Source organism: Hirundo rustica, chromosome 4, assembly GCF_015227805.2.
Source record: "Hirundo rustica isolate bHirRus1 chromosome 4, bHirRus1.pri.v3, whole genome shotgun sequence".
NCBI lineage: Eukaryota > Metazoa > Chordata > Aves > Passeriformes > Hirundinidae > Hirundo > Hirundo rustica.
The window spans coordinates 11503905-11520340 of NC_053453.1; the positions used below are offsets into that span (position 1 = coordinate 11503905).

Consider the following 16436-nt stretch of genomic DNA (forward strand, 5'->3'; position numbering starts at 1 on the left):
TAAATAACTTGAGAAATGTATTTCACCTTTAATTCCCCATTTTCCTATTCAGAACAAGTGCTGCCCAGGACTGGTTTTCGAGCGGATTCCTCTGGCAAGTATTCTTCAGCCTTTGTTTTCTGTAAACTAGTTATCCTTCATTTTATGTTTTAGCTATTCTTTTTTTAATCATTTCTCAAGATGATTGGCAGTCATGACTGCCCAGTCACCATTTTATTGTGTATGATCTTTGTGGGGTTGTAGACTGCTTATGCCAAATCTTTTTATAATAGACTTGCATTTTGAGCAAGGAAAGGTATTTCTTTCTTCTCAGCCAGTTTTCGTTTATGTTTTACTGTGTTTTATGTGTACTTTCATATTAGTGTTCACTCTTTAGCATACAAGTATATCGCTATAGCTCATGCCCAAATCTAAGCTTAAGCAATCATTTTTTAAATCTGAATTCAATTCTATCTTAATTCTACCACAAATTCCTTGCCCTCATACTTATATCTTGTGATATCTTGTGCTGTAAAAATGTAAAAGCAAAAACCTTCAAAATCAGGAGATTTCTGAGGTGTTTGAGCCGATGCTGATCTTGTAAAATGGCAATCGACATTTTTTAAAAACAGCAATATCTGATTTCCCAGTGTTATCATGCTAAGTGAACAGCTAAAACAGGCATCCCATTTTAAAAAAAAAAAAAAAAAAAAAAAAAGGCTGTTTAGACAATCCTATCAAAGTTTTTCTAGTCATAAAAAAGTTGGACAGAAATGCTAAATTAAATCTAACGTTGGACTGGTTTTGCATAACCCAATAGGGTTTATACATTGAATAACTCGGTTAGCACATCAGTTCTTTTTTCTTTTCTTTGATGATTTTTATACTGAAGATTTTATTTGCCAGCTTTCCTCTCTATAAATATCAAGAGGGAATATGTATGCTTTTTTAAAAAGCTGCTCACATTGCAGAGCAGCAGATCCATGACTGTTTTCAAGCTTTTCACATCTTTCAAGAGCATCTGAAACTCAGATGAAGTTACTGTAGTTTTGTGTCAATTACAATTCACAATTTATAATTATCTGTATGATACAAAAATCAACATCTTCAGCAAAGGAGTCCAAATTAGTTTTTCTTTTCAGTAGGTAGCTGAATACACCCAGAAAGACTGTAAAATTATTACAGCAAAGCACTTCATCTTTCCTTTAATTGCAATATAGAAGAGATTCAATAAAAAATTTTATATCAACATTTACAGGATCATCCTAAATGCCAGGTTTATCACTGTAAAATCACATAGCACTTGTTCAACTTGTCTCACACAGAAAATTAATAAGCATTTTCCGGTATATATTTTCTCAACATTTAAGAAACAACTGCATGCATGCTTATCAATGTGTTGTTCACCCAGTGATTCTGATGAATGCAGTGCAGAAAGATAGCTGGGAGTTGATAATCACATCTTCACCCATGAGATCTCACTACTGTTCAGTAACAATCTATTCTGATACCATTACATTTAAAGTAAATCCCCCATCATTCAGGAACCAGAAGGAATTTCCCAATGCTCTCTACTGTCCTCACTGTGCAGCAATGATCAGATCGCAGCTTGTCCAATACCATTTTCAGATTCATGGGGGAGCCAGCTGGTTTTATAGCCTAGCAAAGTGAATTGGTGTTTTTTATCTTCCAGGCCAAATGAACTATTAAGAAAGATTTCTTTCACACAAAAAAAAGAAACAAAGTGGTATAACTATTAAAAAAGAGAGAATTAAGTTACTAGCAGGCAAAGTTAAAGTTCTTTTTCTAATATAAAAGTGTAGAGAGGCAAGGAAGGACAGGGAGCATTGTCACTCTGGCAGAGGATAGTCATATTACATGAGCAAAAATATTGACTTTGAGGTGAAACTCTCCTTTCTGTGAAACTGGTAGGAGACAGGTCATTAAGCTGATTGGAAGGATAAGCAAACTGGAAAAGACAGTGTTAAATCAATATTGGCTTGCCTGCAAACCTATTTATTACTTTTTACTTGGCATGAACTACAAGATGCTAATCTAGGTTAGAAAGAGAAAACAAAAAGACACATTTTCCATAATGAAGTTATATTAACCAACACTTTGTAGTATATTGCAAGGCACGGGAGTGTCATTTTCTGTAAGTACAGGTAATTTTCTCTGTATGATCAACAGAAAATCTGCTCCAGCAAGAAAACACAAAATTTAGTCTATCTAACAATCCTTTGTGAGGAGCAAAATAGTACCAGAATCCTGGAGAAGCAATCACTAGGGGATGAAATGTAATCATTTATATGGGTAAGAATACTTAATCAATGTATATTCAGGAATATTGAAACTGCTGCCACATAATCACAGGGGCTTTTAGTAAATCTACCAAACATGAGCTCGTGTGGAAAAGCACAAAGTAATGAACAACTTACCTGTCTTTCAGAAACGAGAAAAAAGGATCTCAGCATCAGTAAGGCTTTAGAACATGTTTTTGATCAAAGACTAACTGCCAATACGGAGATAAACTGAGAACCATGCAAAGAGAGTTTAGCAAAAGTTGGTTGATTGGACTAACCTGGTCACTGATTTCTTTCTCCAAACAAGTGATATGTGCTTAATTGATCTATACTTTACATTTTACAAAATGCCGGTTATAATTGTAACACTTCCATGTTAGTCTGGGAAAGACAGTGTTTAGCATGAAATGTAGAGATGAATGGCTAGAAAGCACCTAAGTAATTCTACTAGAAGAATCTGGAATGAAAGATTAATATTATTTGAGAGCCTTGCAATAAGTCTTCTGTCTTATTTCATGGATCACTTAAGTGCAAAAACCATGGATAGAAGTCAGGTCCACTTTCAGAGATGTAAATTCAGGAATCTGTGCTGTCTCCAGAGCAATGGAAAGGTGATCATGCAGCCAGTGGAGTCATATCATACCCAACATGAAAGCTGAAACAGCACACAGGTTTGTGTACCAGCCAGGCATGGGACATCCTATGATATTATGATACTACTGCAAAGTGGGTGACCTAGTGACAAAGGCCACAAACAAGCTCAGTTGCCAATGTCTTCTTTGCCTATGTCTTTACTGGTAAGGTCTGTGTGCTGCTTGCTTGCAGAGGTTTGCAATAACAGGAAGCTAGACTTGATGAACCAGGAATCCTTTCCAGTGTTTTACTTCCTTAGTGGGACAGAAAAGAATATTATTTTTTAAAAGCAGTTTTCAGTGACCTGTTGGCAGACAATGGGCTCCACAGCATTCCAAGTCTTTGGGAAGGAAGGTTCTTCTGAACAAGCCTTCTAGTTCATTAATTAAGTCAATTAATCCAAAGGCTTCCAAACTGTGTTAGGGCTCATAGAAAACTATGCCCCTATACAGTATTTTTTAGCCTAGACTTTTTCATGGTCAGCCTGGCTTATCTATTCCATTCTAAATGGGGAAGAAAAACAGAATCTTTTCAAAAATAAATAATACCCCTTATTTTAGAGTCTATTGGAAACACTGGTTTCACTCAGCTTTGTCAATATTATCTGAGGGATGTTTTCATCTCAGTTTGCCAGAGCAATCACAACGTGACATTCTTATATTTTCTTATTGTATTCCCAACGGTGCATTTTCATTCACTTGTGCATAATAAAGACAGGGCTCGGTTTGTGACAGACTGCTGGAGACAGTGTCTTTGAGTGTTAAACCTGGGTTACAAATGGTGACCAAAATGTCTATCTAAAAAAACATTCCCCTAGTGCTAAGCCCCATCCTTGTAGGCACAGCAAACCAGGTAAAGTATTGCTTTCATCTGAAATTCCTTCACCTTTCAGAACATTTAAATGATTTGCATTAAACTAACATACTATACACACCCAGAATTCATTTGCTCCTTAGTGTTGAGACACATCAAATAAATGGGAAAATTCAGTATAATAAGCTGTTTGGTTCTGTTTGGGTTTGTCTTCTCAATATATGGGAAGTAAGTTGGTAGGGAAATTGAAATATTTGTGTTTCAGTCTCACTTTCACCAATCTAGATTTTTGCAATAATGCACTATGCTGCTGTTTATAGCGGGTTTTTATTGCACAGTCATAGTAAAGAGCCAGTGCAGGTCATTCTGTGTCTGTCTTTGCAATAATACCTGACTGAAACAAATCAGGCTTTAATCCCACACTAAACCTGGCATGTGCCAAATTCCACAGTTTATGAGGTGTCCACTGATGGCTTTGAGGGGAGATCTATAGGTGAGAGCTCCTGAAGTACCATATTTCAGCCATCTGTAATCCTTTTCACCCTGAGGAAACAAGGCACAACTGAAGACACTTGTGAGCAGTTTGCTGAAATAAACCTTATCATCCGTTTTTCTGTTGGGGTCAGCAACAAGGTGACACTGACCAAAAGCTTTTATGTCACATTAGACCAGAGTACAATCCATAGGAAAGAGCATTCCTGTCAGTCACTGCTTTGGGTGATGAGTCTAAAGCATCTCTGATGAGCATGCCGACAAAGCGATAGTCACAATAAACAACAGACAACTTCTTCATCCTTTAAATGCTTACGGTTTCACTTTATGATATTTGAAATAACAATCATCATCATCATCCCAGAACACTTCATTCTTTCAAGTGAAGCTAAAGACACTTTTATAAGAAACTGACTTTTAAAAGACTTTATATTCCTCAACTGATATATTACAGGACATAATATATGTCTAAAGACAGGTTAGGCAGGCATATGGAAATGCCACCTTGTTGATTCATAAAGCTGTTGAGACTTTAATTGAATAGCATTAAGGAGTTCAAGTTAATGATGTTAGCTTTCAATTTAAACTCTGAGACTGAGAGGTTTATAATGATTATTTTCATCAAAGCTCCTTATTGAGGGTATTACCTGGAAGTGGAATACTTAAAAGCTACATTACATAAAAAGATATATATGTATATCTGTGTTTGGAACTTAAATGTCCTGTAATGATTTTCATATTTTGTGAGTTGGACTGATGTATCTCTGTCTCCCAATTCAGTTTAGTCTTTGTAGGATTTAATGAACTGAAAGGAAAACACAAATTAAAGACCAAAGATGGATGAACATCAGTCCATTATTCAGTCAGTTTTAGGAAGAAGACACGTTTTTAATCTCTATTTTGGACAGGCTTTTCCATACTGTTCTTCTGTGAATGCATTCTAGTTTGGTTTAGTGTATTCTGCTGAACATAACCACCCTCCAAGAGACACCTACATCTTCAATTCTCCTCCTTGTCTGTGGCCCATTTGTTTCCACCAGCTCCAACCAGGATGTCATTAGTCATGTGCAATAAACACAGGGAGGGACAGAAGTTGGTGTAAATTCTCAAGATAAAACCAAAATGCTTTGCTCAGTGGGATTTCTCTTTAAACCAGGTCCCGATTACAAGGAGCTGGATGTTCACCTTCGGAGAATGGAGTCTGGGTTTGGCTTCAGGATCCTAGGAGGAGATGAACCTGGGCAGCCTGTGAGTTATTTCTTCCTGATTTTCCTTTTCCTTCCACATTCTATAATCTGTGTAAAGGTCAGAAAAATATTACTACATAACTGAACCCAAATGAACACCATGTTAAGGCTACAAGTAAAATGACTTTCATTCATCCATAGAAAAAGAGCTCTCAGGTTGTTCATGTCTAAAAGGTGTCACAGAGAATTAAGTTAGAATAAGAAGGCATTAAGGTGGAAACAGAGCATCACTCATCCCATTACTGAGGAGTGTGACCTGGCATCTCTTAATCTGGACTTTCCAAAATCAAGTTTAAGCAGAAGATTCCAAAAATCCAATTATGCAAGACTATCCATAACTATGTTTCAGAGTAAGTAACTTGTATGCAGAATGTATGTGTGTGGTTAAAAGACACAGTCAACAGTCCAGTTTATTTCCAGAAACAGAAGATCTTACCGGGGAGTGACAGTCAGTGTTCCAGGTTAAATAACATCATGTGTGGCAACAGGCATAAAAATGATAGCTTTATAAAATTAGGAGGAAGACACCCTTTTAACCAAATAACAGGTTAAAAAATTAACATAGATGGTATGCTAATCAACTACAATATAAAATAAACTATGTGCAAAATATTTAAAAGAAACAGTGTAGAAGCCCAGAAAATAAGGGACAAATATGCATGACACACCACAAATGTGTACACATTTTGATAAATTACCAATCTATCTAAATACTATAATTTTGAGAGCAGGCAGAACTGGTAGTTTTTCAGAAGAAACTCAATGGTGTAACTATAGACTGACAGCTAGGATTAATCTCAAGTCAGTAATGATAGTGCTTTATTATCACAATTTTAAGCACAGTCTGAGTCCAGTGTTACCACATTTCTGAGATAATGTATAATTAATTATTAGATTTGTATATTCCCTAGTGGATAATTTATATATTCCATATTCAAATGAATATAGAATAGTTTATTTTTCATTCAAGCCTTAAGGTTGACCAGTGCATGGCTTTGAGAAACAAAGAAGCTCTTATATTTTAAAATTGTCAACATCTGTCAAAGTACTGAAAAATCTTAACAGTTTACTGGTGCCTCTCATAAAAAGAAAAGAATGCAATGTATTCTAAAAAAGATGTTTCAAATGCTGTTTGAAATTTAAGTCTAGTTTAGAATAAGCATTTACAATGGTTTTTCAAATATACAGTATAGCTGCTCAGAAGGACTCCAAGATAACACTGCTTCATCCTCTACACTTGCAGCGTGCCTGAAGCCCCTGTGATATGTAATTTCCTTCTGTGGAACATGTCCCAGTGCACATAAAAATGAGGCGACTTAGCCATCATCTGCACATTCTCCAACTAAGCATTTTTCCTGTCCCTTCTGGACGGCCCAGCCACTATAAGTTCTCAAAGCACACCTACTGAGTGAAGCAAAAAAGGAAATTAGTGAGGTGTTAGTGGAAATGTTCCATTTTATCTTTTTAGACTGTTGGAAATGACACTAGAAAAGGCACTGCTTTTAAGACCACATTGGATGGAGCTTTGAGCAACGTGGTGTAGAGGAAGGTGTCCCTGCCCATGGCAGGGAGATTGTAACTAGAGGATTTTTAATGTCCTTTCCAACCCAAACCATTCTATGATTCTGTGAAGATTTGGAAATCTCCTTCTACCTGCTCTGGACAGTAATGTCCAATGGCATTTCCTATCTGCCAGGAAAGTGTCCCTGGCTACAAGGCCGCTCAATATTTTGTGAGAGGCTCTCTTGGTGTCTCCTTTAGTACTTTTTTCACTACCAATGGATAATTAAGCAGTCACAGACTAAGCGTCTGACTGGCTCTGCTTGTTGAAGGTTTATGACAATCTCATGGGGAAAAGTACAGCTCAAATGCCTTGTCTAAAGGATGATTATTTATATAAAACTGAATGATTTCAACCTAAAGGACTAAGAGAAAACTCATGTAGAATATCTGATATTCTGGTAGTTCTTATCCATAATACATGCTGGAGCTGCGAGAAACTTGAGTCTCTGCTCAGCAATCCAGTAGAAAATAAATTTTGAAACGAGCCTTTTGCCCTGCAGCTACATGCATTATGCACGGAAGTATTACAGAGGATCAGCTCTTTCTAGTGTCTCTTCAGCAAAGGACTGACCTGACTCTACTGTCTGAAGTCAAAGAGCCATAGCTGGGTATCAGGTGCAGAGATAAGCACCTTGCTATTTTTTGGGAGCAGGACCAAAGTTACTGCCCTCTGTGAACCACCCTTTAACACATTTCACTGTCCTGTTGAACAGGCTCTTATCCCACCCTTAGCCTCAAGGCTGCTATCTCTGTTCCGTGGTTTGCACATACAAAAGCATTTTTCCCTAAGGCTTATCAATCCAATAGGTTTCATGTGTCTTTGCAAACATTTCTCAAAGTCCTCAGAAGTTAAGAAGAAGCTATCTTGAAACTGCGAATTGTACAAGGCAAAAAGGCGCCTTCTTAGAATTAATTGTTGCAGTGCTGGGATTTATAATTCTCACCCCCTCGTTGTTGCCCATCTTGTTTTCACTGCTCAAATTCAACATCAATAAACACAACAGATGTACTCTTTTTAGTGTCCCTCTCTTTTGTATTCAAAGTACAAGACTTCTTAACTCTATTCCCTCTCCTCCACCGCTTCCCTGCTCCCCCATGGACAGCCCACCTGCAGCCTCCCATTCCTTTCACCTCCGGAAAAGTAGAAGCAGTTTTTGCCTGTTCTCCAAACCCCTGCCTTTCCTATGAAACAAGAACTGAGACACTTTGAAATTTTTATTTCAGCTCTCCTGCTATGCAGTCAGGTAACAAAGAACAAAAGGAAGCTTTTGTCTTTGTGGTTTGATTTCTAAAAAGGACTATGGATTCTTCAGCATAAGGCAATAACTTTTTCAAAGAAGCAGAATCCAAATAATTTTATTTCAGAAGGATAATGCTGACACTATAGAGGGATTGTAGCTCAGTTTCCTTCTAGTTATATCAGCTACCTGGTACCTTAGAAGGAGAAAATGTTGCTATATTACTCCATATTTCCATATTTGTATGTATAAAAGTGCTTTTGAAAGGAAATACTTAAATTTATTGCATACTTTCAAATACCAAGACTGTGAGTTGTACCAGTTCAAATAACCTCTCAAATCATATAATATTGCACTACAACAGCTATTTATCACACCTCCTAGTAACGAGGATTTAGAGATAATCTGACTCTGTAATGGTGAATTATAATATTACTGAAAAGTTGCAAATCCACATAAATCAGAACTTTACAGAAGTTGCAAATTGCTGTCCCAAAGGGCAGATGTATTTTGCATACATTTGTGCAGCTCAAACTCAAAATCACAGGAACATATACATAACTTCTCTAAGAGTTTTACCTTTTCAGCACAGACTGACTGGGATTTTTCTCAAAAATGTCCTCAAGATATATGTTTATATTCTTTTTATTATCAATGTGAAGATACATTCTAAGTATCTTTCCACACTTCTGAGACATAGATATCCATAGAGCAAAATGTTAGGACAAGGCCGTGCCTTGGGAAGTCCTATTTTAGCAATGATTAGACACAGTTAGATGATTAGCTTGGATTTAGACATCACTGATGCTTAAAATTAGATGAATCATCCTTTATTGTGTATATACTTAAATTTTGCTGTGTGCCTGTGAAACTACTGTGTTATATTCAGAGAAACTGAAGTATAAATTCAGATAATTGCCAAGAATCACAAAGAAAGTCAGTATCAAAGCAGATTAACCTGTATAAACTAATAGACACAGGCTTTAATTTCAGATTAGGCTCTGCCACAATCATTCTAATCCCAGAATTTGTCCTGTTTAATCTCAAACAATAGGAGAAACTTTTCTCTACAACACACTCTTTATTGCTTACATGCCATCATCCTTCTCCTCACGCATTCAAAGAAATCTCATGCCAGCATGAAACTGCATTTCAGAGGCAATATAATCCTGATATATATTTTTCCAATTTGTGCTTTACGTGTAGAATTGATAACTATTATGCAACTTCTCAGCCATGAAATGAGAGCAGATACTGCATAAGAGACAAATTCAGACGCAGAAAATGAAAAAGTAGGAAAATTAAGTTATTCTTGCTATTAAATATATCAAATAACAAATATGGTAACCATCACCTTGACAAACACACCTAGAAGAAATGTTTGAAGTATGACTCGGCTGCTTATGTTAGGAGTCCAACACTGAGATGAGTAACAAAATCACATTCCTTGGTGGAAATGTGAAATATCAGCAATAATTACTTAGACAGAACTGGAAAGAGTTTTTCCAATTTTCTCTGTATACTGATGACCTACCATGCTGTGATCTGCACTTTGTTTTTCCAAAGGTTAAAGATTTTCAAATAGTTTAATATTTTGTCATAAAATTATGAAAAAACTGCAAATGCTCAATAAAAACAAAAGGAGGAAGCCAATCCCTACAAACTCCCAAGCTGCAGAGGGTTATCACTCATCTCTTCTCAAAATAACTACGAATAAATTCTTACTCATGTGAGATGCCTAATTCTCAAATGTTTTGAGAATACTTAGTGGATATCTAGCTAAATGTAGCTTTGGAGAGCTTTTCTTCTGTCCAGTAAAGGAGCATAATTGCATATTTCATAGTTGAATTTTCCACAAAGTATTTTCCAAGGCTTTGAGGTATTTTTTTTCATCATTTGAAGAACAGAATGGAGAACCTGAAACAGCCTCTCTAGCTGCTCAGCCTGGGACTGCTTAACAGGATCCCAAGAACCCCAGAAAGTAGGATAAAGCCGCATCATATGTTCTCTTTGCTAAGTTTTGAAAGCAAAAGTAAGCCAAAGAGAGTCTAAAAACGGGGGAAATTTCTCCAGGCTCCACAGGGGATTTAATTTAAACACTATGCTAAGATACTTGCAATTCTGCAGCTAAGACCACAAAAAAACCACAGGCCCATCTATGTGTCTACCACATCTAGACTGTGCAATTCAGCATGAAAAGCAATGCTTCCTACCTGTTATCTTTTATTATGTAAAGCAGATTGTCACATGGCGTGTCATATCCATCATTTTGTGCAGACTCTCACACTGAAAAAGAGAACAGAAAATTTGGAACACACTCTGTGAATGCTTTAATATTCTTTCAAAGAAAGCAGGTTTTGTTCGAATCAATCTCAACTGTTCTATCAGTTATTTCACAGGGAAAATATATATTTCTTCTTCTAACAAATTATGTGAAATGATCTGCATAGAAGTGGAGAAAGTCATTAAAAGGTTTTGGACAGATTTTTTAGTAGTTTTTTATGTCCCACACAAACTACATTTAAATGTCAATTTGGGAAAAAAACATCTGCCCAGAACAAGCTGACATTTTTTCCTCTTTTTTTTCAATTTTAATCAAGCACTGCCTGAGCGATCATTAATTATGAGTAATAACATTTAATATAGTTCTTCTTTTCCCCTAAAGAGTCCCAAAGTGAACTCTATGTAGTGAGGTCACTTCCACTGCTGACCTCAGGTATATGACGCCAGGTACTTAAATCACACAGCAATTAAGAGCTTTCGACAAGAAATACACAGACTCGCCAATTTTTAAATGTAAGAAGATCCTTAGATGGAATTAATCACTTAACTCTTCTGTATAATGTAGTCTATAGAAACTCAACACTCCTTAGAGACAAATTATCTTGATTTGAACATATCAAGCAGAATTCACATTATGATTCTCTGGTGTATCTCTCCTATGCAGGTAGGAAGCACTTTCTTACCAAAGGCAAGGAAGCATCTTCTGTCATACCCACAAGAGGACAAGCACAGCTTTCAGATGCACACAGGTGTCTTCACCTGTGCTAAATCACTCACTCTTTCAGAAGAAAGAGACAATCACTGCAATATTCATGTCACTAAATTGGAGGCTCAGTGTAATATGTGACAGGATTTTGTTTCTTTGCTGCCTAGATTCTCATCGGAGCAGTCATTGCCATGGGCTCAGCAGACCGAGATGGTCGTCTCCATCCTGGTGATGAGCTGGTGTATGTGGATGGGATTCCAGTGGCCGGCAAAACCCACCGATATGTGATTGATCTTATGCATAACGCTGCCCGAAATGGGCAGGTGAATCTTACTGTGAGGAGAAAGGTGCTACCCACGGGTGAGTGAAGGCTGGAAAAGGTGAAAAGGAAAACAGATCCCAATGCTGGCAGCACAAACCAGTGCTGTTTTAAAAAATAGAGGAAATCAAAGTGAATGTTTGTATCATTTTCAGGAAAGAATAATTGTAAATATATGTCTCTTGTTTCTCTGAGAAAAATACTCCAAGTGTTGTTTCCTTCAGAAGTGGAAACATATTGGCAACCCTGGTGTGGTGATCATAAGTGCTCTGGGTTTGTTCCATGCTGTCTTGGTCTGTGCTGTCTCCTTTCGTCCACTTTTGGGACTAAACATTCACCTAAGTTAAAGCCATATGAGCTGACTATGTCAATAAGGGAAAGGCTCAGAAACTGTTAACTGTTCAGGGCAGGAACTCATTTCACTCTTGTATGTGTTAAAAGCCCATTTCTGGTCTCACTGATGTCATCTGGAATTTCCCACTGAACTGCAGTGCAAGCTGGCTGAAAATCTTCTGTAGGGCGCGAGTGGCTCATAGAAATAGGGCTGGATTCTTCTGTCAAGCGGACACATTCTGAAAATGAACCTAAACCAATATGAAGTATTTGTAGTAAATTAGATGTTTAGACTAGCTCAGTCTCAATTGCTGAAAAACATCAGAACCTTGAAAAATGTGTGTGGCAGCATCTATTAAAGCTTTAATGGGAGAATTTGAACACCTTCCATTACAACGTTTGCCTTCTTGAGGAAAGTTTATTTAAGAACTTTTAAAGCATTTTTGGTGAGTACGCTTCACTGAGGTACCAGAAATGAGCAAAACCACATTCCCAGCCTGTCCTGTCTTCTGCCTGCCCGTGCCCTAGATCCACTGTCACTGCCTGCGCCGTTCCCCTTCTCTCCTGTGCCAAAAAGCCGCCCTCCCACTCACCTTCGTCTTCGCTGTCCCCCTCCCACTGCGGCACCGCAGCTCCCTGCCAGCCATGCTCCTGCAGGACTGACTTTCTTCTGTTACTGACTCCAGAGTCCTCCAGCCAGAAAGGTGCCCCTGCGCCTGGTGCGACGCCCCCTCGCAGCTCCCCCAGCGCGAGGAAAATGGCCAATAACCAAGGTAATGCCAAGTCCTCGCCGTCAGCTCCTCTCCCGCGTCAGCTGCACGCGCTGCAGGCGAAGTTAGCACAGAGCGGATGCCGGACTTCGCTGTTGTTTATTCAACATTAAAGGGTCTGCTAGCCAGGCTGGGCTCGTGGTGCAGACAATAAGCAAGCTGGTGAAACACCTGAAGTTGCTCTTGGGCCTTGAGAGTGCCACACCAGGGAATGTAGCGTGTAGCTCTTTAATGTTTAAGCATTTCAGGAGCTGAACGGGATTTTAATGTGGTGTGTTACAACATAAGCTTTGTGGAAAAATTTAAAACAACTGATGATGGGCATGACTGAAAAATGGTGTACTAATACATCAGGCCAATTGATTTCATGGGAATTTCTCACTAGCATGAATGTACACAGAAGAGGGATCTGGCGTTTTCCTTACCTGTCTGTAGCGGATATATATATCTTAGCCCTCACCTGGAATTACCATTTTGTACATATACTTACCCAGATCTGGAACAGAAAATCACAATTCACAAGATCTGGAAAACAATATGATTAGGAAAATGTGATTTTTTGGAACAGCATGGATTTTAAATGTTATTTTTTCACAGGCAGGAGCAAAAATGTAATTTTTCTGATTAAAAACTGTTGCACAGTTGACAGTTGAATAGCCATTTAAGGTTTTCCTCCTTTATCATTCTTTTCCTATATTTAATGGCATTCAGTTTCACTCTTTTGTGGCCAAGCCAGCTCTTGGTCATTCTACAGGATAAAAGAATTTTCTTTCTGTTGTAGCCATACTGACATAAACAATATTCAGCTTTCTGAAACACGACAGCCAGAAAATGAGAATTCTCTTGTCACTGACTGTGGCATTTAGCTGCAGATTTGGTTCAATAACTCTGAGAGATTTTCAGGGGCATAATAATTGTTTGTTTTTCTTCCTCTTTATACTCTCTAATTACTTTATTTCATAGTTGCAGAAGGACTGCTAAAGGACACACCTGAATGAGAAAACAACAGCTTGTCCTTGGATGCTGTTTATTTTATTAATATATACACACACTGAATGTCTAATTTGCACACTACCTAGGATCTATATGTATATGTGGGAGCTCCTCACATGTTCAGTAAAATTACTCTGCCACTCTTGTCATTCCAAACAGAAAACTTAATATTTACATTTATCTGAAAGTTCTGTATTAAAACTGTCAATAAATGCTGATTTTTGTAAATAACTTAGATCTGCAAAGAATAGATATCTTTTTTTTTCCCCGTCTGGAAATGTAAATTTACTGTTTTCTGTTGCCAAAAAGCTCACACTAAAAAAAGTGTAATCCCACAAGTTTTAAGTTGTTTCAGGTCCTTGTTACTGTAAAACAATACTAAAGCGTTCATGGACTCCATTTTCACTTCTGCCCTTTTGAACTTGCCAAAAAAGAGCATCTCCAAACATTTAAATGACTGTTGCTTCTGCCATGACACCCACAGAAAAACTACTTGTGATCATTTTTCGTTGTAAAACAGCTCTGCTTTTTGAACATCTTTTGAACACGCTAATCAACTTGTAAGAAGAACATTATGCAGCTAATCCTAATTACTCTGTTAGCTCCCTGCTTAAATTCTTGTAATCCAAACACAAATAATTTTTTATTGGATTAGACGGTCACATTTTCCTCTTGATGACAGATCCACCAGCAGACAAGGGAATAGCACTTGGTAATGTTTTTGCAATCCAGATAGACGCTGTTCTTACTTTCTTCGCCTCTCTTGTAGCTAGCGTAGCAGTCAGCGTTCATGCTTGCTTTATCTGATTGCCCTTGAATTTTCTGCAGAGCTGTGTAGATTCCTGTCTCTCTGCATCTACTACAGCTCCTGGTTTAATACTTGGGGTAGTCTGGTCTGTAGACAGTCAGCTGTATTCGTGTTGCTGTAGCAAATGTACTTTAAATCACAGAGCCACTGAGCAAGTCAGACTGTGACACTGGTGTGATTTATGTTGTAGGAGAACCCTGCCCAGAGAATGGCAGAAGCCCAGGCTCAGTGTCTACGCACCACAGTTCTCCAAGAAGTGACTACACGACTTATGCCAACAGTAATCACGCTGTCTCCAGCAGCAACGCTACACCCCCCGAGGGCTTCGCCTCTCACAGCCTGCAAACCAGTGACGTGGTGATCCACCGCAAGGAGAACGAAGGCTTTGGCTTTGTTATCATCAGCTCCCTCAACAGGCCTGAATCTGGGTCCACAATAAGTAAGTAAATCATGTTCTTCAGTTCATATTTCTCTAAGTCTGCCACAAATTTAAAAAAAAAAAAAAAAAAAAAAAAAAAAAAAGAACAGTTTATTTAAACCATCTGCTAGTAATTTATCACTGCAGAGATTTAAACTGAAGATACTCTCAATGTTTATCCAGGGGCACTGTTTGCCTGTTTTGTCTTGGGCAAACCCAAAGGTTATTCTGGCCTCTCGAGCTCTGCAAATCCCACACTTCTTTGACTATCAGAGTAATAGAGATTTCACCCACAAAATAGACTTTCTCTGTTACTGTGTCTGAAAAAGACACTGTAAGTAACAAGTAGAGTTATGTGAATAAATCATTCTCCTCCATGCAACTGAATTAGACTTTTTAAAAAATATTTCAAGATGAAGTTCAGCAAGCTGGAAAAAAGCCTAGATTATGATAAACCCTATGACAACAGCTGTCCAATTATGGGACATCAGAAGCAAATGGAAATTGGGAAAACCTGTTAGATGCAGGTGCAGTGATGTTGACTTAACTGGGTGGAATATAGCCCTCATAAAACCTACAGCTGAGTACAGGGGGATAGGTGTATCTCTCTGTACTCAGTAGTACTCAGGTGACAAGATCTGCCCTTAATAATTATAGCTTACGTTCTGTTCAGAAAACTAGTTTTTTCTGTGGGCCAATTTTATTGCTTTAATACAGACATCTGGTACCACTTGAGCTGTCCTGGGTACATCTAGGGAGAGGTCAGACAGATGTGACATAGGACCTACAGAAGACTCAAACTCGGGTAGTAGCAGCTGGAGAAACAGGGGCACCTTGGGGTCTTCCCAATGACATTGAACCCAATGAGAGCTGAGCCCTCTTGAAGAAGGAAGCAAAAAAGGCTTTATATTGAGAGGTATCCACATGCTCCACCAAGTTATGCTAATCACTGCTGAAAAACCAAGAGAAGTAAGAGCTTTTATAATTTTGCAAGTTGCAGCCTAATACGATTCTTTCCCTACACTAAAATATGTTTTGAAGGAACTATTCTTTTGCCTGAAACTGTCTCCTTACAAAATAAAATCACAATTTAAACTTCAGGGCCAAACATCACTCTTCTGGTTTCTTACCTGAAAAGCAGCTGAGAGAGTACTGGGAAAACCTTAACTCACAATAGCAAGTTATCTCAGAAAACTTTTTTTGCAGTATTTCATGATTGTGCAGGTATTAGAAGAGTTGCTTTTCATGTTACCTCAGCTGAATTTTTAAACTCCATAATTGCTGGAATTAATATTGTAACAAAACCATAGCTAATTAGCCTCTTGGGACTCTGAGTTTTCACATTATTGAATATAATAACCAAAGAAATGGAAGTTCTTTGCGGAAGAAAAGAAAAAAAAATCCATTGAGGCACATACATGTTAATCAGTTAAGGCAGTAATGATTTTTTCAAGAAAATTATTTTATAGAGAGAGTTTGTGGTTGGGGCAGATGGAGAGGCAAACGGGAGAGAGAGAGGAACCAAAATTTCTGTGACT

At 37.9% G+C, this 16436-nt stretch overlaps 1 protein-coding gene across 8 annotated transcripts in view; it reads left to right on the plus strand.

Moving 5' to 3' along the window:
* MAGI2 (membrane associated guanylate kinase, WW and PDZ domain containing 2) overlaps positions 1 to 16436 on the plus strand; it is a 713954-nt gene that overhangs the window by 636780 nt on the left and 60738 nt on the right. For 6 of the 8 annotated variants that reach the window (XM_040061343.2, XM_040061344.2, XM_058420133.1 and 3 more), the window contains 4 exons: positions 5377 to 5468; positions 11425 to 11617; positions 12596 to 12682; positions 14671 to 14919. In XM_040061343.2, coding sequence (XP_039917277.1) covers positions 5377 to 5468; positions 11425 to 11617; positions 12596 to 12682; positions 14671 to 14919 — 621 coding nt within the window. The remainder of the gene's footprint in view (positions 1 to 5376; positions 5469 to 11424; positions 11618 to 12595; positions 12683 to 14670; positions 14920 to 16436) is intronic. The other 2 variants (XM_040061346.2, XM_040061352.2) reach the window with 1 other exon arrangement.